At 35.1% G+C, this 19582-nt stretch overlaps 1 protein-coding gene across 1 annotated transcript; it reads right to left on the reverse strand.

Annotated features, from left to right (window-relative positions):
- Positions 1 to 5626: 5626 nt before the first annotated feature.
- Positions 5627 to 16409, reverse strand: LOC127100824 (mannosyl-oligosaccharide glucosidase GCS1). Its single transcript, XM_051038107.1, has 22 exons — positions 15926 to 16409; positions 15762 to 15835; positions 15090 to 15341; positions 14639 to 14813; positions 13028 to 13114; positions 12840 to 12908; positions 12086 to 12182; positions 11660 to 11742; positions 11358 to 11465; positions 9911 to 10032; positions 9632 to 9739; positions 9464 to 9537; positions 8232 to 8357; positions 8068 to 8135; positions 7746 to 7895; positions 7617 to 7667; positions 6874 to 6930; positions 6607 to 6756; positions 6397 to 6488; positions 6194 to 6303; positions 6055 to 6118; positions 5627 to 5967 (listed from the first exon to the last, which is right to left on the reverse strand). Exons 1-22 carry the CDS (start codon positions 16220 to 16222, stop codon positions 5823 to 5825), a joined length of 2559 nt encoding a protein of 852 aa, XP_050894064.1. The 5' UTR covers positions 16223 to 16409; the 3' UTR covers positions 5627 to 5822.
- Between the last annotated feature and the right edge of the window lie 3173 nt (positions 16410 to 19582).

Consider the following 19582-nt stretch of genomic DNA (forward strand, 5'->3'; position numbering starts at 1 on the left):
AACTTTTTGTAAAGAGAAATTATGCTTATGTTCCAATTATTGGTTCAATTTTGGTGAGGAACCTTTATTTTAAAAGTCCTATTGGTAATGAACTATTATGTGTGCTTCATGTATGATATTATGATGTGTATGTTATGAACTATATTATGACTTGCTTGCTTGTGTGCATGTATTAAATGATTAAAATATTGATGATGGGTGAGGTTATCCTAGGGTTTGTAATTAGGTGAATGGACTAGTAAGAATGATATAGGTTGTGGTAAAATACTTTGATGGAGATATTAGGACGCAAATGTACATCAGTGTGTACCGTGGGCAAGTAGTCGCTAGAATTGTAGCTTAGTCGCGAACTAATATGCTTTGTATGGAACATGAGTTGATGCTACGAGACTTGGTGAATGTGATCACCTAGTGATTGACGAGTACAATCACATTGCAATTGATGAACTAGTCATGTATTCAGAAACATTCTCATTGTCGTGCCTAAATTGTGATGCTTATGAAAAGTAAAAATTGGGATACACGCATTATTGCTTCGTATCAATCAATTGAGTTAGAGTCTCATAGTTCAACCAAATGGGTTAGAGTCCCATAGAAGATGTGGACCTCAAAGTGAGTTAGAGTCCCATACGAGGAAAAGACTCGAAATAGGTTTGAGTCCCATATGGAGCGACGATTCTTGAAGTGAGTTTGAGTCCCATTGAGAATCCAAAATTCACAAGAAAGTTGAAGCATGATACAAGGATCTGTGACTCGTGTCGATAATCTTAGACATAAGGTTCGTCGGAAAAAGATGCATTGGTACGATTTCCAATTAGTGACTTATTTAAGTTGAAGAAATCAAGTATACATGTTTCCATACAATGTGGATATCCCTTAAATGCTTAAGTCCTTATTATGTTGTATAAGTGTACACAAGTAGAACTAAAATGAAAGGCTTAAGTTAAGAATTGATATGAAATCCCTTTAGAGCCGAGTGGATCCATAGGATAGAGGAACTCGCTAATACTATCATCTCACCCCACTATTATTATTGTGTTTTAGGTGGTTCTTTACAGGTTAAAGGAAAGAGGAAGCTTGTTGATGATGTTTCAAAGACTTTTGTTTCATGATCTTCCACTATGGATTATGTGCAAAGGTGGATGTTGTACATAGATCTTAATTTTTGTTTAGGCGCTCTTGTATATCATGTGCCATAGTTGTATTTTCCTTTTGAATATATATATATATATATATATATATATATATATATATATATATATATATATATATATATATATATATATATATATATATATATATATATATATATATATATATATATATATATATACATATATATATATATATATATATATATATATATATATATATATATATATAGTGACATTGTCAGACACTTGTGTTGTATTAGTATCTATAACTTTACATATAATGTATTTTCTAGATGTATATTATACGGGTATTACAATTGGTATCTTAGTAGGTAGATTCTCGACCCAGCTATGAAACATCATAAGTAAATAAATTCATGCCTCATATGTGTATTTTGCCAACATGATTCTTAATGTTACGATATATAGTATTGGGCCTTATCAACCTAACTTTATATGTGTGGTAGGTATAATCATGGTTTAGCGACCACAAGGACTCTGAAGGCCTGGTGGAGTTTGTGCTTTAGGGGTAGGCTCAGGCCAAGAGTTTGAAAGTAAGGAGAGTTGGTGATTTCGGTCGAAGTCATATTAAGAGTTGTGATTAAGTTGATACAACAAGTGTGGAGTAGTGCACAGTTAAAGTCATCCGGTAGCATAAGAGGAATGGGAATCTTAAAGGTTTCTACCAGATTAATCCATCTGAATTTGAAAGGAGTCTGAACTTTTAGTAACACAAGGTTGGCCCACTGGTATGGAACAAGTCTTGCAAATAATAACATACATTGACGGAAAAAAGGTAGTTTTATGTCCATATACTACAAAGTTTACCAGGGAGGTGGTGTACCGGTGTCTCAGCTCGTATGACCACCTAGAGTACCTTGAAGGTGTAGAAGTATTTCAAGGAAGTATTCATGGAAAATCATTTTTCCAATGGTTTTGAGGCTCAAGAGGCATTGAGATTCAGGAACTTCGTCAAGAGTTTATGGCAGTGGCAGAGTATGTTGAAAGATTTGAGGACATAAATGTTTAGTCCAAACGAGTTGTTTATACACCAGACGAGGGGTAGAAGATAGAAAAATTGTACCCAGTCTTAGAAGGGAGATTGGGTTTGGGTTAGTTAAACAGAGATAAAGTGTTAGTATAAGACCGTTATGGAAATATCGAGTTGCCCAAGGAACAGTTGAAAGAGGTTTGTGTCGAGAGAGAGCAAGCATTTCAGATCCAAAGAAATTCTGATAGAATGGTTCTATATTTAAAGTTAAAAGGATTGCCATAAAAAGGGAAGCAAATGTAGAGTGTGGGAGCAATGTAAATCTTGCAATACAAATATCGTAATAGGATGCATTTTGGAAAGAAAAAAATGCATAATGGGATCATGAAGAGGTCATTGACGCCAACATAGGGGCATGCAGTTAATGATTGTTCATATACGAAGAATTTTAGAGTATAAGGCGTGGTTGAGAGAGTTATACATTAGATCCAAAAAAGCATATGTTAGTAATATCTTGGTCACAGGTATGTATGCTTGATTATCTTGTGTTGGGATAGTTGTGAAGTATCACACTCCTTTGCTCGAGAAGACAAGTTTTGGTGTTCTAAGGGTTCAATTATGTGACAAGCAACCAAGAGCGATCCAAGCTTGGATACATAACTAAGTGTGGATCCTGAAATAGACTAAATCGCGTGGACTCGTAAGTAGTTAGCAAGAGTTTCCAATTGTGAGTCATTCAAATATTTAACCTCCGTGTGATGAAGTGTATAGTGAATGTTTAGTTCGGAAGAGAATCCAAGTTGGTAAGTGAATAAGAAAGTCAAGGTTCATCATGTGTGTGTATTATTTGGTTATCAAGAGTGTGAGTGACTTATTGAAAGTCCTTTTTTTGTTTATCTTCCGAAGTAGTAATTGCGTTGGATGAACCCGGAGTATGACATTCAGACATCATTGGAACTAAGTAAATCTCGAATCTCATTTTGTGTGTCATCATAATTTATTAGTTTGGGGAAAGAGTTGCAAGTTTGATGCAAGTCTGATTGATAGAATCAAGATTGATATTTCTGAAGGTGTATTACGTAATCCATCACCTATGGAGATGCCAAGGATGTTGGACTCTTTGAAGCCAACTTGTATGACATGTATGCAGTGTGAGTAAGTATTGGGTTGTCACTATTATGAATAATGAGAGCCATATGGCGTGAAGCTGGATGAGACTTACCGAGTAGTGATCTTGAAGAGATTGGTTCATTATATTGCTATCATGTCGATAAGGTATAAGTGGCTAGTCATAATATGACATCTTGGAAGTTCACTCAGATACATGGCTTCAGAGGTAGACCCCCATGAGAGTGGTACTTAATGTATACAATGCTACCATACCTTATTGGTAGGATTCGTGATTTATCCTTTCAGGCGAGAGTGGAAATGAGATATTCCTAAAGTTAAACATATTACTCAAACTGCATATTTGTAAGAACACGAGCTAGAATTTTTGTGAGTTGGTTAAAATCCAGTGTCAGCAGAACCCGTGAATGGGTATGAACCATATAGAGGACTTGAAAGGGAATATAGCAATAAGAATCAAGTATAGTCATAATAATTTAGATTGATTGTAACCGGCTCAAGACAATCCTGAATGTTTTACAATCTTATGGTCGATGTCGTATAACTCTTGTGTATCTATTTTTGCGAGTGTTGGTCCCATTCTCAATATTTGTGTGCCGACGAGAAAGTTATCCTACCGATGGATGTCAGTAAAGTTCTAGTATTATTTTGGGCAGTGGAGACTCATAATGGAAAATTTGGATTATCTATAAAGGCTCATAAGCTAATCAGTAGCACCTATGAATCTCATGTGTTTCATGTTATTTCAGTCAGAATGTCGTAGTGGAGAGTGATGTATAGAAGAACTCAGTAAGGTTCATGGAGAATCAGAGAGATGATTGCTCCTAGGAAAGGAAGTACGATACTTCCGCACCAAGTGAGTGATATCTCATTAGAGTAGCGCGTAAGAAGTGAGACATCAGGTGTGCGCACACTTATTATGTAGTGTCAGATCAAGTGAAGTTTGATGAGAATATCAGCATTGCTTGTAGGTAAGGAATCAATGGTTAACACTACGAATATTCGAGAGTGTTGGCTATCCAATCAGACTAAGGGGGCAATGATTATGAAATTTGGTTAACTCAGTGCAAGGAAGAGTAAGTCACAGACTCTGGGTAAATATGTGACCAAACATGTAATATGTAAAAAGGTTAGAAGTTAATCAAGAATTGAAAATAAAGATATAATTAGATCAAGAAGGTCTTAAGAATTCAAAAAAGAATGAAGTTGCAAATAAGAGAAGATGGAAGTTAGAGTAAGTAAGAGAATTGAACCCAAGCAAAGTCATGTGTTGACCTAAGTCAATGACATAATAAGTTATTTCTTTATTTAATTAGAAGAAATTTGGGGACGAATTTCAATATAAGGGGGGAGAATGTAATATCCCATATCCTTTAAGTGTTATGTTACTTATCAATTGGGGTCTAAAATTTCAAATAAATAACACTATCGAAAATTTCATTTTGATTGAAATTTCCGGTAACAACTTGTAAATTTCAAATTTCCTGAATTGTATACACTACCGAAATTTTTGTTCTCACCGAAAATTTCATTTTTGTCTATCAGAAATTTCAAACGTAAATTCTTGCCTTATTCAAAAATTGAGGAAGAGATAATTTTTTGAGATGTTTTAATCAAACAACAGCTCATTCCCTATTTATACAACTTTGCATTCACTCTGAACCACACAAAACTGTCGATGCAATCGCAGTTATTCAAAATTGTCGGCAAAATTCTAAGCGTCTAAAATTTCAAACAAATAACACTATCAAAAATTTCATTTTGGTTGAAATTTTCAATATCAACTTGTAAATTTCAAATTTCTGAAATTATTGAAAATTTCCAATATACCGAAAATTTACAATACACTACCGGAATTTTTGTTTGTACCGAAAATTTCATTTTTGTCTATCAGAAATTTCAAACAAAAGTAAATTTCATTCAAATTTTAATCAGTGGCAATTTTGACAATATGAAAAGTGGTAGGAATTCACTTTTTAAAAGTGAACAAGTGAGATGTCGCGGGTTCGAACTCGCGCCTCTGCATCTGATATTCATGCACAGCTATCAACTGAGCTAGCTATCAACTGAGCTGGCTTTTTACCATTTGTATTCTTAAATGACAGTCTTTTTGTTTTTGAGAAATGCTAGCAACACTCTTCTCAACACTCATTATTGGATGAAACACATGTGGGTCCTACCATTTTATGTCGGATCTATTTTCAATGTGAGAGACCTACATGTGTTTCACCCAATAACAGAGTGAGTGTTAAGAGAGTTGTGGTAAAAAGAGTGTTCCTAGCTCTTGTCCTTGTTCTTTGGTCATTCTCAGAACCAAAAAAACCAACATAACTGGGCAATTGAAACTGACAGGTTGGCACATAAAATATTTCCCATTTCACTTCAATTTGAATCTTCAACAACACGCACATAATCTATTCCTCTTCCTATTTGAATTTTCACATTTAATGATAGCTGGAATCTATAAATGTAATCTAATATTTCAACTGCAACATTACAAAATTTAATAATCTGCTTCCTTGTACACCATAGTCTCCTCAAAGTTTGTCCTAAATTGTGCCGTATGATTCTGCCATAATTAATACTACTAGAGAAGTCCAACCTGTGAATGGATGTGCTCCTTTTCCCTTGCCTTTAATCTGATCGTACTGCTCCCAAAAGAATCCAGTCTGTTGATAATTGCGTACTATATTTCTGCAATACGAGAGAAATACATTGTTTTAAAAACCAACCAATAGCTTTAAACAAGATTCCAAGAATGTAAATTAAACCAAATAATACCTAATTAAATTGCTTCTCAATTCTGTGTAGATAGCTTTGGCTTTGTCCTGATATGGTCCATTCTCTGCAAAATTCAACCTACAGATTAGTTTCAGGAAGCATGGAAAAAAGTGAAATACTGGAATATCTGCAGTTATACCTTTGGAATAATGGTGGAGCGCTGAAAGAATTCTGTAATTCATATTTATCCAAATGGGACCTCTCCAATATGGAGGATCATGCTCTGTGTTGCGTTTCATGTACATGGAACTGTGGAATACAAAAAGTTTCATTTTCGGTTCACAAGAATTAACATATGCTGAATAAGGTTACTCAAATTAAATTAAGTCTGAGGTTATAGACCTTGTTTTGGCAAGAGAGCGTAGTCCATAGTCAGTCCATAAGAGGCTGTTGTTTGAAATGAGTTCAAGCTGCTTTTCCAAAATCCATGATCCCTGAATGAAACAGTACATTTAAAAAATACATATAATTGGGAAATCATTCAAACAAGGATTAACTTCTCAGTTCTTAACATAAAAAATTGCGATATCAGAATTAACATGCATTACTTACGGATGGAATGATTCTCCCCATGAATGGGAACAGACTAACATAACCAATGTGAGGAACAAATCTTAAAACAGGTCTCTCCAAAACATCCCGGACAAGTTGACGAGGAGCATAACTCTGTTCTGTCTCCATTTCTTTCCATTTAAGTTGAACCTAGTATGGTTAAGCTTATGAGAAAATCTCATTCTCAGACTTGATAGAAGAACCCATTAACTGTTATCGTGCAAAGTAATGCGCCTGATACTAAACATAAATTACTGGGCAGTATACCTTTTCTGTATGATTTCCAAAATCAAAGTAAGCACCATATGCATTATCAAAATGCATCTGTATGGACATGAAGCACAAATTAGGTCTGGGCATAATAATAGCAGCAACCAATTGACTTTAGTGTCACCAAGCAAACATTTAATGAGAAGCAACTGTATAGTTTGCTTTAAATTTTCTTTTCTTAAATACAATTCAAAAAGGAAAGGAAATATGATTACTTTTCACCATACCAAAGTGCATCAACTATCTACATATGTGCGGTGTATTCATAACCAACTGATTCGTGCATTTATATGCAGGGGCACTTAAGAAGTTCACATTCCTCAATAACTCTATAACAGTGAGCTTGAAGGTGGTCTAGACTCTAGATGAAGAAATTATAGCTCAACTTAGACAAGACCCTTCAATTTTAAGAAAAAGTCAGGTAAAACCTTGCATTCCAAACTGTAAAAATCAACTTCTATTTTGAAGGAAAACTTTGGAATTATTTTTTATGTAGTTTTTTTCTAAATATAGAAAGAGAAAAAACGTTTTCCAATAAATTGTAGTAGTTTGTTATATCTCGATCCAATTACTCTGTAACTATGTGATAAGTTTTCTTTTATCTTTTTTCCTTTCCTATTTACCTCCACTCTCTTTTCCTCTTGCTCCTTTGCTGCATTACCAGCAAGTGAAAACACAGTGAAATAACAAGGTGAATACCAGCTCAGAAGAAATTATCGTGGAAGAGAAGGTAAATATACCTGGTTCAGTAAATCATGATCTGATAGCAAGTTAGCAGTAGAGCCATAATTCTGCATCATTTAATTCAACAAGTCCATTAAAATTAGTGATTGACTTTATGATGCCTACATTTATTTTATAAATTTTACCTTGCCAGGCCTGGTTTCTTTATCCAACAACTTCTCAATGGAATGCATACAATCTGCTGCAAGTAACATCCAGCATCTAAGGTCCAAGTGGCGTTCATCCGTACTTGGGTGTGAAGCACGTGGATAATCATCTAATCCAGAGGACAGCGACTGAAAATGGCAAAATTTTATGTTATTTAGGAGTGTCTTTGGTCAGGATAAAGAGAGTTGTCGTGACTGATTGATATAAACACTGATGGTTGTTTTGTGTGGTCCTTGGGTGTAACTATAGTTCAGATTGAAATTGTACACAAGTACAGAAAGAAAGAATGTGTATCAGAACCTTGGGATTTAATTCACGCATTGTTATGTTGTCTCGACCATGCCAATAGTAGCTGCTCATTTGTTTGCCTAGATTAATAGATATGATAATAGAAATAAACATTGGTTATGAAAAGAATATATTTCCAGCACTCAAGAAGACCACGCGTACATTATAGCACATACCTGATTGAGTCGTGTTGAACCATTGGAACCATGCTTCCAATCGAACATAAGCGCGCTCGAGGAACATAGAGATCTCACCTCTATCCTTCCCAGTGAACTCGTTATTCTTCAAGCCAGTAATTATGTCTACAAAAACAAATTTTCTTCTACTTTGGTTAGGAGTTCGTACATGATAATAAATGATTAGAGGGAAGGAAGAGAGTAAAGAATAAACAGAAATAAAATCATCTTTTTATAGCATGTAACTGCTAAGTGGAGGGAGGGATAAATTTTGTAAGCTTTATGAAATCTTCATGCCACATATGATCATATTATGCAAGTAATGAAAAGAGCATTATATGACCATATCTACATTCTTAAGGATAGATTTTGAGTTTTCACCCATGAAATTTCTCAAAAAATGCAACACAAACACAACAAACTAATGTTAGCCAAGCTTCAGATCTAAGGTGATATTTATCTATATGGTTCATATAAATTGTCAAACTGTCTATAAATTTATAATCCATAAATATCTTAAGAATCACAAAATAGAGCCAATCATGCACTGATTACTGTTTCGATTGACCTAGAGTCTGCTGACCATTGGTGCCTACGATGTATTGTCTGCTTTGGGTGTGAGAACCCTATCACGGCTTTGTCCTTTAGAAAAGGCGCCTTGTTAGGTTGAAGAGTGTGAGTGTTGTATGTAAACTACCCTTATCCTCGATTCCCAAGCACTGTGGGACTATTTTGGTGTACCGAAATAGTTGCCCTCCAGTCTAGGCTAAAGGGCTTTGGGTGTGAGAACCCATCACGGCTTTGTCTTTTAGGAAAGGTGTCTCGTTGGATTGAGGAACGTGTGTGTTATATATAAACTACCCTTAGCCTTGATTCTCAACAATGTGGGGCTATTATGGAGTACCTGAACAATTACTAATTGTTGAAGTTGGTATTTGTGTTGTTGGAGTTTGTTATTGCTTAAGTTCCCGGGCTGTTAATTGTATAAATATGTGAGCGCAACCTCACCCTTTGAGCTAGCGTTTGGGGTTGAGATCCAAACATATTTAACATTAATCATCAATTCTCAATGAAAAGGAAATATAATTATCGAGCTTAGGCTATGACCTGATTAACTTGCAAAGTGGAACACTGGTTGCCTTCTTTTTGAAATAATGATTCTTGCAAGTCATAACTATAAAAATACAGGATAATATAAAAGTGCTAAATAGGGAAGGAACATAGACATATACCATTTAATGCTAAAAACATAGTTGGAGGATTTCCATTTGTTGGATGCTGAGGAACAAATTCCTCTGGGACCCTACTGCAAGTACAGAACAATCTGTGTCACTATGGAGTAGGACAGATAAAAATATTGAATTCACTGTAATCATTTTACCAAAAAGTTGATACTACACCTTAATGCTTCATTCCCCAGAATTTGTTCGCGTGGTATCCATCCATCAATGTTCATCAAATCTAACCAGTGTCCAATGATATCCAATGAAATATGAATATCCCAACGCCTGATTAATGTTCATAAGTGCAAATAAAGCGCACTTAAATACCATAGATGATTTGTTTGCCAAATAATACAACTTATTTTTGTGCAGTCAATACAACACACCATAAAAATGTCAATAGTAATAATGTTAATAACGGTGGTCATGAAAGCCATTGTTAGCCAAAAAACTGACCAGATTAGAAGTTGATGAAAACCTTCATCCCATAAAAATCCTCTTGGAAAGAAAGACCGACTTGGTACCGCAGTGTAAAGCTCAGCAGGCCAATATGATACATAATCAACATGTTTCCTAAACTGCAAAGGAAAACAAGCCACTGCATATTTGCCTGAAATCTGAATTCTAAATTGCTGAAAGCTAATCAAAAGTACAAAGGAAATCAATTTTCTGGCTAAAAAGGAAAACTAAAGCACTGACAGCAATTAATCAAAGAATAACAAAGACACATTGTCTGGATGAGAAATTTATGAGTAATAAGTTATACAACCGCCCATTAAATAATATTGATAAAGTAAACTCCCGTGCTATCTCTTTTCTAATCTATAATAATCTTTCTGGAGGAAATTTTGTTTTTCCAGCAAAGAGATTAATTAAATGATAGATAAATTTTTCACAACATATGGTCAAATTAGACTTCTATAGTGAACCATAGAATGGCCACCCATCATAATGATTTCAGTAAACGGGCTTCTGTGCATGATAACAGTTGTGGTTGAGAAGCCTTTAGTAGCAAAAGGCTGTGGTAGTACTAGTTTCCCCCTATTTATCAAATTGAGCTTCTTATGATCAGATTAACTAATTAACTGCATCACTAAACCTAACTTCTTTGCCACTCCTTTATTTTACCCTTCTATCCTAACAGATTCAAGGATATGATCTTCAGGATCCTTTGGAATATATTGTGAACAATACTTCCAATTCCTCACTTAGAATCTAGTCCAAACAGGGAAAATGTTCTTCTTGCTACTATTATTCTCTTTGGAAGTCAAAGGCCCTCTCTAAGTTTACACCTTTCATTTGGACAGAAGTAATAATAAAATTAAAGTGATTCTTGAATTAGTCTCCCAAAGATTTATTTGTTACAATATAATCCATCAAAGATTTTTTTCATTAAATAAATCCCTAAAAATACAAAAACAGCTAACAAAATCATTCTCTTGCAGCCACCATATTAGTCCATCGCAAAGCAAATTTGATGATGTTTTAGATCCATGAGAGGACAATTTGGTGACAAAGATGATTGAAGGATTAATGTAATGTTATTGCATTCCATATAAAACTAACACATTGTCGTATAATCTTTAAATCTTAGATAATGCAATTCCAGAGTGATTTCTTTGCTAAGCTTCAGCATGATTTTATGGTTAATTAGCTTGTCTAGTGTTGGTTCATTTCATGAAAAGAAACTTTTTAGTTAGCAAGAATTCAGTCCTTTATTGATTCGCTATCTTCTGTCTTGTACTTTTTTTCTCTTAGTTAGCTTGTCTTAGTTTTACACTTTACAAAGACAAAATAAAACACACGAAAAATAACAATAAAATTTATGATAATCATATGTCGCTCTATATGATATTAAAGGGTGGTATCATGTTCAATATTATAAGAAAGTAAAGTAACTTACATTAAGGGTTCTTGACAGAGCGATTTTTGACTGGCCATAGAAGTAGCCAATGCCGCCTAATAAGCTTCCAACGGCAGCCTTACCAACAGAAATGGATTCTGAGTCTACCTGAAAATCCACTTATATGATAAAGAATTTACTTCACCAAGCATAAACTTCTGATAAAATTTAATCAATCAATCATATGAAACTTGAGAGATTCCTAATACTTTAAGAGAAAAAACAAGCATCATACATCATTGATTTACAGAAAGTGAAATAACAGATTAAATAAGCCGATCAAATTACAACAAACATGGTACCTTCTCAGCCAAATTGAAAATTTTCTCAATCTTTTCATCAAATGCTTGTTCTTTATATTTCAGCTCATTAGACAGTGAGGTTCCTAACATTTAACAGAAGGACAAACAATTACACAATGACATAGAACATTGATGTTAACTAAATATTAGTAGAGTAGTCCACTTCTCTTTTAAACAAATAATATTTACACATTAACATAACATCACAAGACTCAAAAACTGGAAATGAATGTGAATGCAAAGTAGGCATAGCTTCCAATTTTAAGCCATTACATTGATGAACACATATAAGCAAGCACAATTGTATAAATCCCAATGTTTTCCATCAACAGAGTAAATAATTAAATTAGTTCCCCATTTTCATGAAAGCGTGTAAATATACACACACCATACTTTTAAAATACACTAGAAAAAGTGGTAAAAAACCTGTAAGACTATTGACGCGCTCTTCTACTCTTGAACTTACAGAATCAGTTCCAGAGATAAGTACAATATCTGTAGTGAAAGGAAAGCCACCAATAATCTGGAGCATGAATTAAAAAAAAAAGGGTTAAACGTGTCATTTGTCCCTATAAAATGATTGAACTTTGGTTTTGGTCTATACTCTAAGCGAAGTTTTTACTTTGGTTTTCAACCCTCTTTGAAATTATTGTTGTTGGTCCTTGTAAAATAAGTAAATTTAGGTTTTTGGTCCCTATATCTTATTCCGTTTTGTTTTTATTCCACTAATCAAACCTGAAAACACTGTTATAAGTTATTGATACCTACAGCTCAGTTTAGAGCAAATAAACAGAATTCATTATAGGACTCAAAAAATTAAATGAATCATATGCCAACATGGCAACACAAGCTTTGTTGGATGATTACTTGACCTTCCATAGACACAAACAATTTATGGATGTCATATAAAGGTAAGGACCAAAAATAGTGATTTCATATTTTAGGGATGAAAACCAAACAAATCTTTTTTTTCGGACCGAAACCAAAATCCACTGATTTTATGAGGACCAAAAACATATATAAATTCAGAAACATATAAGCATGTGTGAGTTACAACAGCAAAATCAATTAGGAAAGACGCTTTCAAGAGGCAGTTGGATTGTGCTTCTATACACTCACAAATGTATGCAGTGCACAAGTTTTGTTAAATGGATCTCAGAAAGTGCATATGTTATGTTACCTGAAAAACTAACACATTAGAAGAATCATCTGATGAGTCAGATAGCTGCAGTTGAGCATGCTTTCTTATCTACCAGGACATGCACAAAAGCAGTGATATCAGCAAAACCCTCAAAAATGTAAAAACATAGCTTCTATTACATGAAAATTATATCATTAGATAAATGGAATTGAAATATCCTGACATACCTGTGATGCAAGATTTTCCTCAACAAGATCAGACAAATTGTGATAGTGAGGTGTGCGAAATCCAGAGTAATGAAGTTTTAGATCATCCTGGAAGAGAAAAACATAATAAAGTGGGTAATCGGATTAGGCATAATATTACATATAATCAAGAATGGCAATTACTATGTCAAAGCAAAAAAAAACAAGGTCTGACAATTTGCATTTTAGATAGTTAAGATACTAAATAAAAGCACATTATATGTGTTGAGATATCCCTTATTTCCTGTATATAAATATTTCCTCTTTCCTCGTGCATTTTCTCTGATTTAATTATTAATTAGGGAAGATTATAGAAAGATATAGGCTATAATTACCCGTACCTATAATCAAGGGAATATGAAGCAACTGCTCAGGTTTGTTGTTAAGGAGAGTCGTGTGGTTTTGTTTGTAGGCTACAGAGACAGCCTTAAGCAAAGTATTAGAGCGTGGTTTGGAAGATTTAGTGCACTTCTTTAGAAACTTGAAATGTAGCCATCAATTTGGTTTTTTTGTCAACATTCCTCCATTAACCAGTGTATATTTATCCCATATTGGGTGGCATTGAAATTACAATTTACAGGAGAGAACTATGATGTTATGCAATCTCTCAACTTAAGCGGCATTTTTTCAGCATGTTGACTGAGATATCTCCTTTGAACTGGAGCAGCTAAACAAAGACAAATGTTGTCATCTATTAGAGGAAATATGTCATTGACATTTGGGACGAAACTAGGATGTTGACATTAAGTCAATTGATACACCTCTATATTTGAACGTAAATTAGGGGGATCCCTTTTCTGACCCTAGTAGATAGTGAAGGAAGATTGGTTAAAAAGTTAATTACCTTAATATGACTAAACTTGACATATCATTTGTCGTAAATGTTGAGTCAATCCTCCTCGCAATAGTCACTGAAATGTAGTTGTTTGAATTTTGATATATCAAAGGATGTGCTCTAAAAAAACTAATTCATAAGAACATAGGTCACACTAATGTTGTTGCAAATACATATGCATATTAGGGTAGATGCCACAATTATTGATGATCAACCTCTAGGTAATGTGGTATTATTGGAAGAGGGAATCTTATTGCTAGATCCTTTGGAGAGATTGATTAACAAAATATGACTCTTCCTGTATGTGAATTTATTTGGTAGAAAATTGTAACAACTACTATATGAGTTATAGCTTTGCAAATTAGAGCCATGAGTCTCATTTGTATCATATGGCAGCCTGAGATTTTGCATCCAATCAAGTCTTCCATGATCGTACTAAATATTAATAGATTGATTGTCAATTTATTTATGAAAAGATTACTTTTGAGGATATCATTACAGCTTTGGTGAATTCTAACTATGACCAAGTCACTCAAAGAGCTAAGAATATCTTATATGTGTACGAACCTTGAGGCATATGATATATATAAACCAGTTTGGGAGGGAGTGTTGAGATACTCCTTATCTTTTTCATGGAATATAGTAGGAAGAAGAAATTGTTTGTAATTAACTAACCATAAACTCCAAAAATATGTTCAATGGTAGGACAAACAAGATAATATTGAATATTCAATCATAATACAATTTCCTAGCATTACCGGTGACTTCAAATGTAGCTGCCAATCTCCAATGTCTGTTTGAGATCCAGATGCAAGTAAAGAATTCTCGCGAATGTTCAAATTTTCTTGAGTCACATCTAGAACATTACCACCTTCATCAGCCAAATAGAAAAAGAGCTGGCCACCTTTCCCAAATTCCTCATTCCACTTAGACCTGGGGTTGGACCGCACGAGAACAAAACCATTCAATCGATAATAATCACTCAATATAGGAAAACTATTACTGAGAGATGCAGATACTGATAGAGAATTAAACCAGTCACCACCTACTTCCAATAATACAAAAGCTAATAAAAGAGGGAATCTTATTGCTAGATCCTTTGATAAAAGATTACCTAAGGATTACTTCCCACTAATAAAAGATTAAAAACCAAATTGTTCGGTCTCAGTACATATACTTAAGTGATTTGAAGTTAATAGCATCACTTACTTATCAATTTGCACATCAATTCGAACTGCCCAGTCCCCTCCATAACCACTGCCATCGCTCTTTGATTTTAAAAACTCAGTAGTCAAGATCATACCATGGTCAACCAGTACTTGATGCCCATAATCACGCCCATTATGCTTTTTCCAACCATAAGTACTTAAGTCATCCTCATGTCTGCAAACATGCCTCAAGTGATATCTGCCATCTTTCACACCAATCCACATTAATCCAGCCATCAAAGATTGTGGAGTCCTGTCATCACACAAACACGCCTCACAAAAAGTATAATGAAAAAAGTGAGAATGCCAAATGTTGACATCAGTATCCCACAAACACAATCTAAACCAGATATATAGAGCACCAATTTCTGTTTGACGCACGATTTGCATGCAAATATAAGTCAAATTTTATACATCAAGCAACATATTCAGATTGTATACAAAAGCAAATGCAAAATCACCAAAATAATCTCTGCTTCCATTTCAGTGTAAACAAAATAAAACAGTGAGGATGTGTCGTGGTTTTCTTACAACAACCGAGCAAATCAATTATAATTGAAAACATCCAAACATGTTAAAATCAATTTTACACCTCTTGAATCAGTTTTGCCTCCTCCAAAAGTGGAAGTGCGGAACCAAACCTACACACTACATGCATACTGTAAAATGATACCTGGCACGAATTCCAAGATAGAGATGGGGGCGATAAGTCCCCCAATACAGGCTCTCCTTATGCTCACCTTGAAACTGAAATAACACCAAACCGATTAATTCACAACAATCAAATTTCTGAAAGCAAAAGAAAGGATTAAGAGTACTGAAAATGATGAAGTTGACCTGAGGAAGGTCCATGATTTTCGGCGCGGGAAATGGCGTGATGGCACGAGGCAAGCGAGGTTCTGGAACGGAATTGACGAGATGCCGAATGAAAAACAAGATGATGAAGAATGCGAAGAAGCCGATTGCGAGAACCAATTTGATGCTGACATTGTTGAATAACGGAATGGAGCTACCGTATTTGCTTCGGCCTCTGTGGCGGTTAAACTTTGGCCGTCCTTCGCGGAAAGAATTGGCGTCGGGTTCAGAAGAGGATCTGACTCTGCTCCGAGCAGTTGTTCTTCCACTTCCGCTCATTTCTAACGGATCGTCGGCTAACGGAGGCACTGCCGCATCGGTTTTCGATATCGAAAGGGAAGAGAATGTTTTTTAGTGAAGAGAGCAGTGTTTGCAGTGTAACGTGTTGAGCAGTTGGGTGAAACAGACGGAGACGGAGGCTTGACCGATGACAGATTTTTTTTTCGACTTAACAAAAAGGAATTTATTAATGCCATCTCTATGTATTGTATTATGTAAAGATATACTTTGAAAATATAAAAAAGTTCGAAAATGTATCTGTACAGGTATTTTGGATAAATAGAATTTTGACTTTAAGGTTAAAAAAAAATTGGAGATATATTATCGTAATTATTTCAGAGATGTATCTTCGGACGTTATTGTTTCTATTTCGTATTTCTCCTTTCTTATTTAAAAAAAACACAATTTTCTTAAACTCACTCAAAGGTTCTTCCATCAACCAAGTTCAAAATCAATCAATCAAGTTCAAAGGTTCTTCCATCAACATCAGAGACGTCATTTAACATTGACTAAACTCTAAATTTGTAAATTTTTTATGTTTTTAATTTCTTTTGATTTTTTGTATAAATGAGTAAAAGTTGATGATTTAGGTAAGAAATTAGTAGAAATTGCATGAATGATAATTTATACATACAGTAGAACGTGTTTGATGGTTAAAAATAACGACCAAGCCATTGACGGACTTGGAAAGTTGCATAAATTTTTGGAGATGCAGATGAACTCCTTATAGTTGAGCAGACTAGAGGTGATGACGAGCAGGTAGAGCTCCATATAGTGTATGCTATGAGAGCATACCTGCTATATTTGGTTGGCACTGCAATTTTTATGGACAAGAGTGTAACTTATACAAATGTCGTCTACCTACGGTACTTCGAGAACTTCGAGCGGATCCATGAGTACAATTGGGGGTGTTTGTTTGGTCTATTTGTACTCGAAGTTACCAGAGGACTGTAGGTGGAAGACAAAGCAGGTCACATGCAGTTTCACACCACTGACGATAATGTTTATTGGTCTTTTAATATTTCTGTGTCATTTTCATTACATTTCGCAACATACTTACTGATGATTCATGTGTTCCAACACTTTTCAAGTTTGAATCCTCCAGTATTTTTCGTGCATCTCCGACTGGTCGTGTGTACCAACTTATACTGAGGATATGTCGTGTGCTTCTGCATTTTCCCCGCTCATAAGGAATAAGTCGATAGAGTCATTTAGAGTGTATCTTAACTGCTTAGTTGTCGAGGATGTGCACTTTAACAGTTATGTCGATCACCGTGAGACGCGACCATTTGACGACATAGTGTTATACTAGGGATGGTTGGCTTGCGGCTCTCGCCTCACATTTCCTTATCTACCTAAGTGTGTCATGCGGCAGTTCGACTACACTCAGATTATTCTCATACACCTTGTTGTCTCTGCTCCTTCTGCTATGACACGCAGAGATATGGACGCCAAGTTTGATGAATATCCCGGAGGAGGCACGATGTATCATAATTGGGAGCGACTTGTACATCAGGTAGTTCTTCAGGGTGTCACATTTGTATATGGTGCGGGATGCTCCATGAGATCCACCGAGGTCAGCTCATCAGGAGATACTATAGGAGGAGAAGACATTGTTAGATCATGTGCATGATGTCTTTCCTAGATGTCGTCGCATAGTAGAGATTGTGCGGGCAGGCATTAACTAAGGTATATTCTCTGATGGGTCTGAGGTGAGGCAGGACCTAGATGTCATTATGACTGATGCACAAGAGGCACTAATGTATCGGAGACAACGTCGGAGGACGGGGGTAGAGGAGGTTGGAGAGCACAAGGAGTTCGAGGAGTTGTAGTCTGGCATACAGAGTAGTATATAGTAGTTTATTTTGGATTGATTATGGATTGTATTTTATTTTCACTTCATTTTACTTTATCGTGTATTTTGACTGACTTCATTTATATATGTCATTTTTTGACCATCTAGATTTATATATGTCATTTTTTGCATATTGATTGTATAGTTTAATGATCATCATATAACAGGATCAATAACATTTATAAATCATCATCTTCATATGAAATAACCATAAACAAAACATAACATGTATTGTTCTTATGGGTTGTGGATAATCATCTCGGTAAACCCTAAATAAAAACAAAAAGGACTAACAAGAAACGAAAAGGACTAACAAGAAATAAAAAGGACTAACATGATGTGTTTAAAGAGTTAAGGGATCAATCTGATAAAAAAAATTAAGGGACTAATCTGAACCCAATGGTATAGTTAAGGGACCAAAAAGAATAACCATATTTTTAATTAAAAAAATTCAATAACTAACATTTCAAAAAAATTACTAAACTAATCATTTTTCAAACATAAACATTTCGTCCCATAGAGGATGTGTCACTGCCTGTGGCGCATGCACTCTAATTTATCCTTAGGTGTCATTGCATGTGGCGCAATCTTTAGTGTCAGGTCAATTTTAATAGTACATGCATGCAAGCTCTGGGAGCATGTGTCATCCCTCCCTGCTACTATGCTGTATTGTTTTTTTTATAAATAAGTCATTCCCTCCCCACCATTTTCCACACATCTTCTAATTCTTTCCTTAAATTTTTCATCAAAATGTCTTATATCATCAAAAGAAATGCTAATTTTATCTATTCGATAGTAAAACCTCTAATGAAGATCCTACTTTGGAACACTGAGAGTTTCGAGCATCATGAGAGAAACTTGATCCTGTAATGCCCCAGACTGCTTTCAAGATTACCGACTGACTTCACAAACCAACACTAGTCTTTTCAGCATGCTTTATCCTCGCTTGCACGCTTTCCGAGAAACTTCCCAAAAGGTCACTCATCCAAATACTACTCCAAGTCAAGCACGCTTAACTATGGAGTTCTTATCTATTAGGCTACCGAAAAAAAGATGCATATTGTTGGTATAGGTAGTATCAATTAATCCTTATAAGTCTTCGTTCAACCATGCAGTCTCATATCTGCACAACCTCAGGATCCCTCTCATTCCGATGTGAATTCAATTTTTTCCCTAAAAGATGCTAGAAGTGTCTCATTATCATGCCTCGTGCACCGACAACCACTCCCTCATCCTTAGATGTTACATGTATCCACTATTCGCCCTCTCTGACCCCGGGTGTTACATGCCCACCAGCTTTCGCTCGGTTCATCCCCGAACCACATCGTACTGGGAGAGGTTTGACTCTGATACCATTTTGTAACGCCCCAAATTTTCATCCAAGACATGACTCACAAATTATTAAAAATACTTATTTAAATAAAATATGTGGGTTTTGAAATAATCAAATTCAGTGACAATTCAATTTCACAAGTGGAAAATCACTGCATTTCTACTCTATTCAA

This window comes from Lathyrus oleraceus, chromosome 7, assembly GCF_024323335.1.
Source record: "Lathyrus oleraceus cultivar Zhongwan6 chromosome 7, CAAS_Psat_ZW6_1.0, whole genome shotgun sequence".
Classification (NCBI taxonomy): Eukaryota; Viridiplantae; Streptophyta; class Magnoliopsida; order Fabales; family Fabaceae; genus Lathyrus; species Lathyrus oleraceus.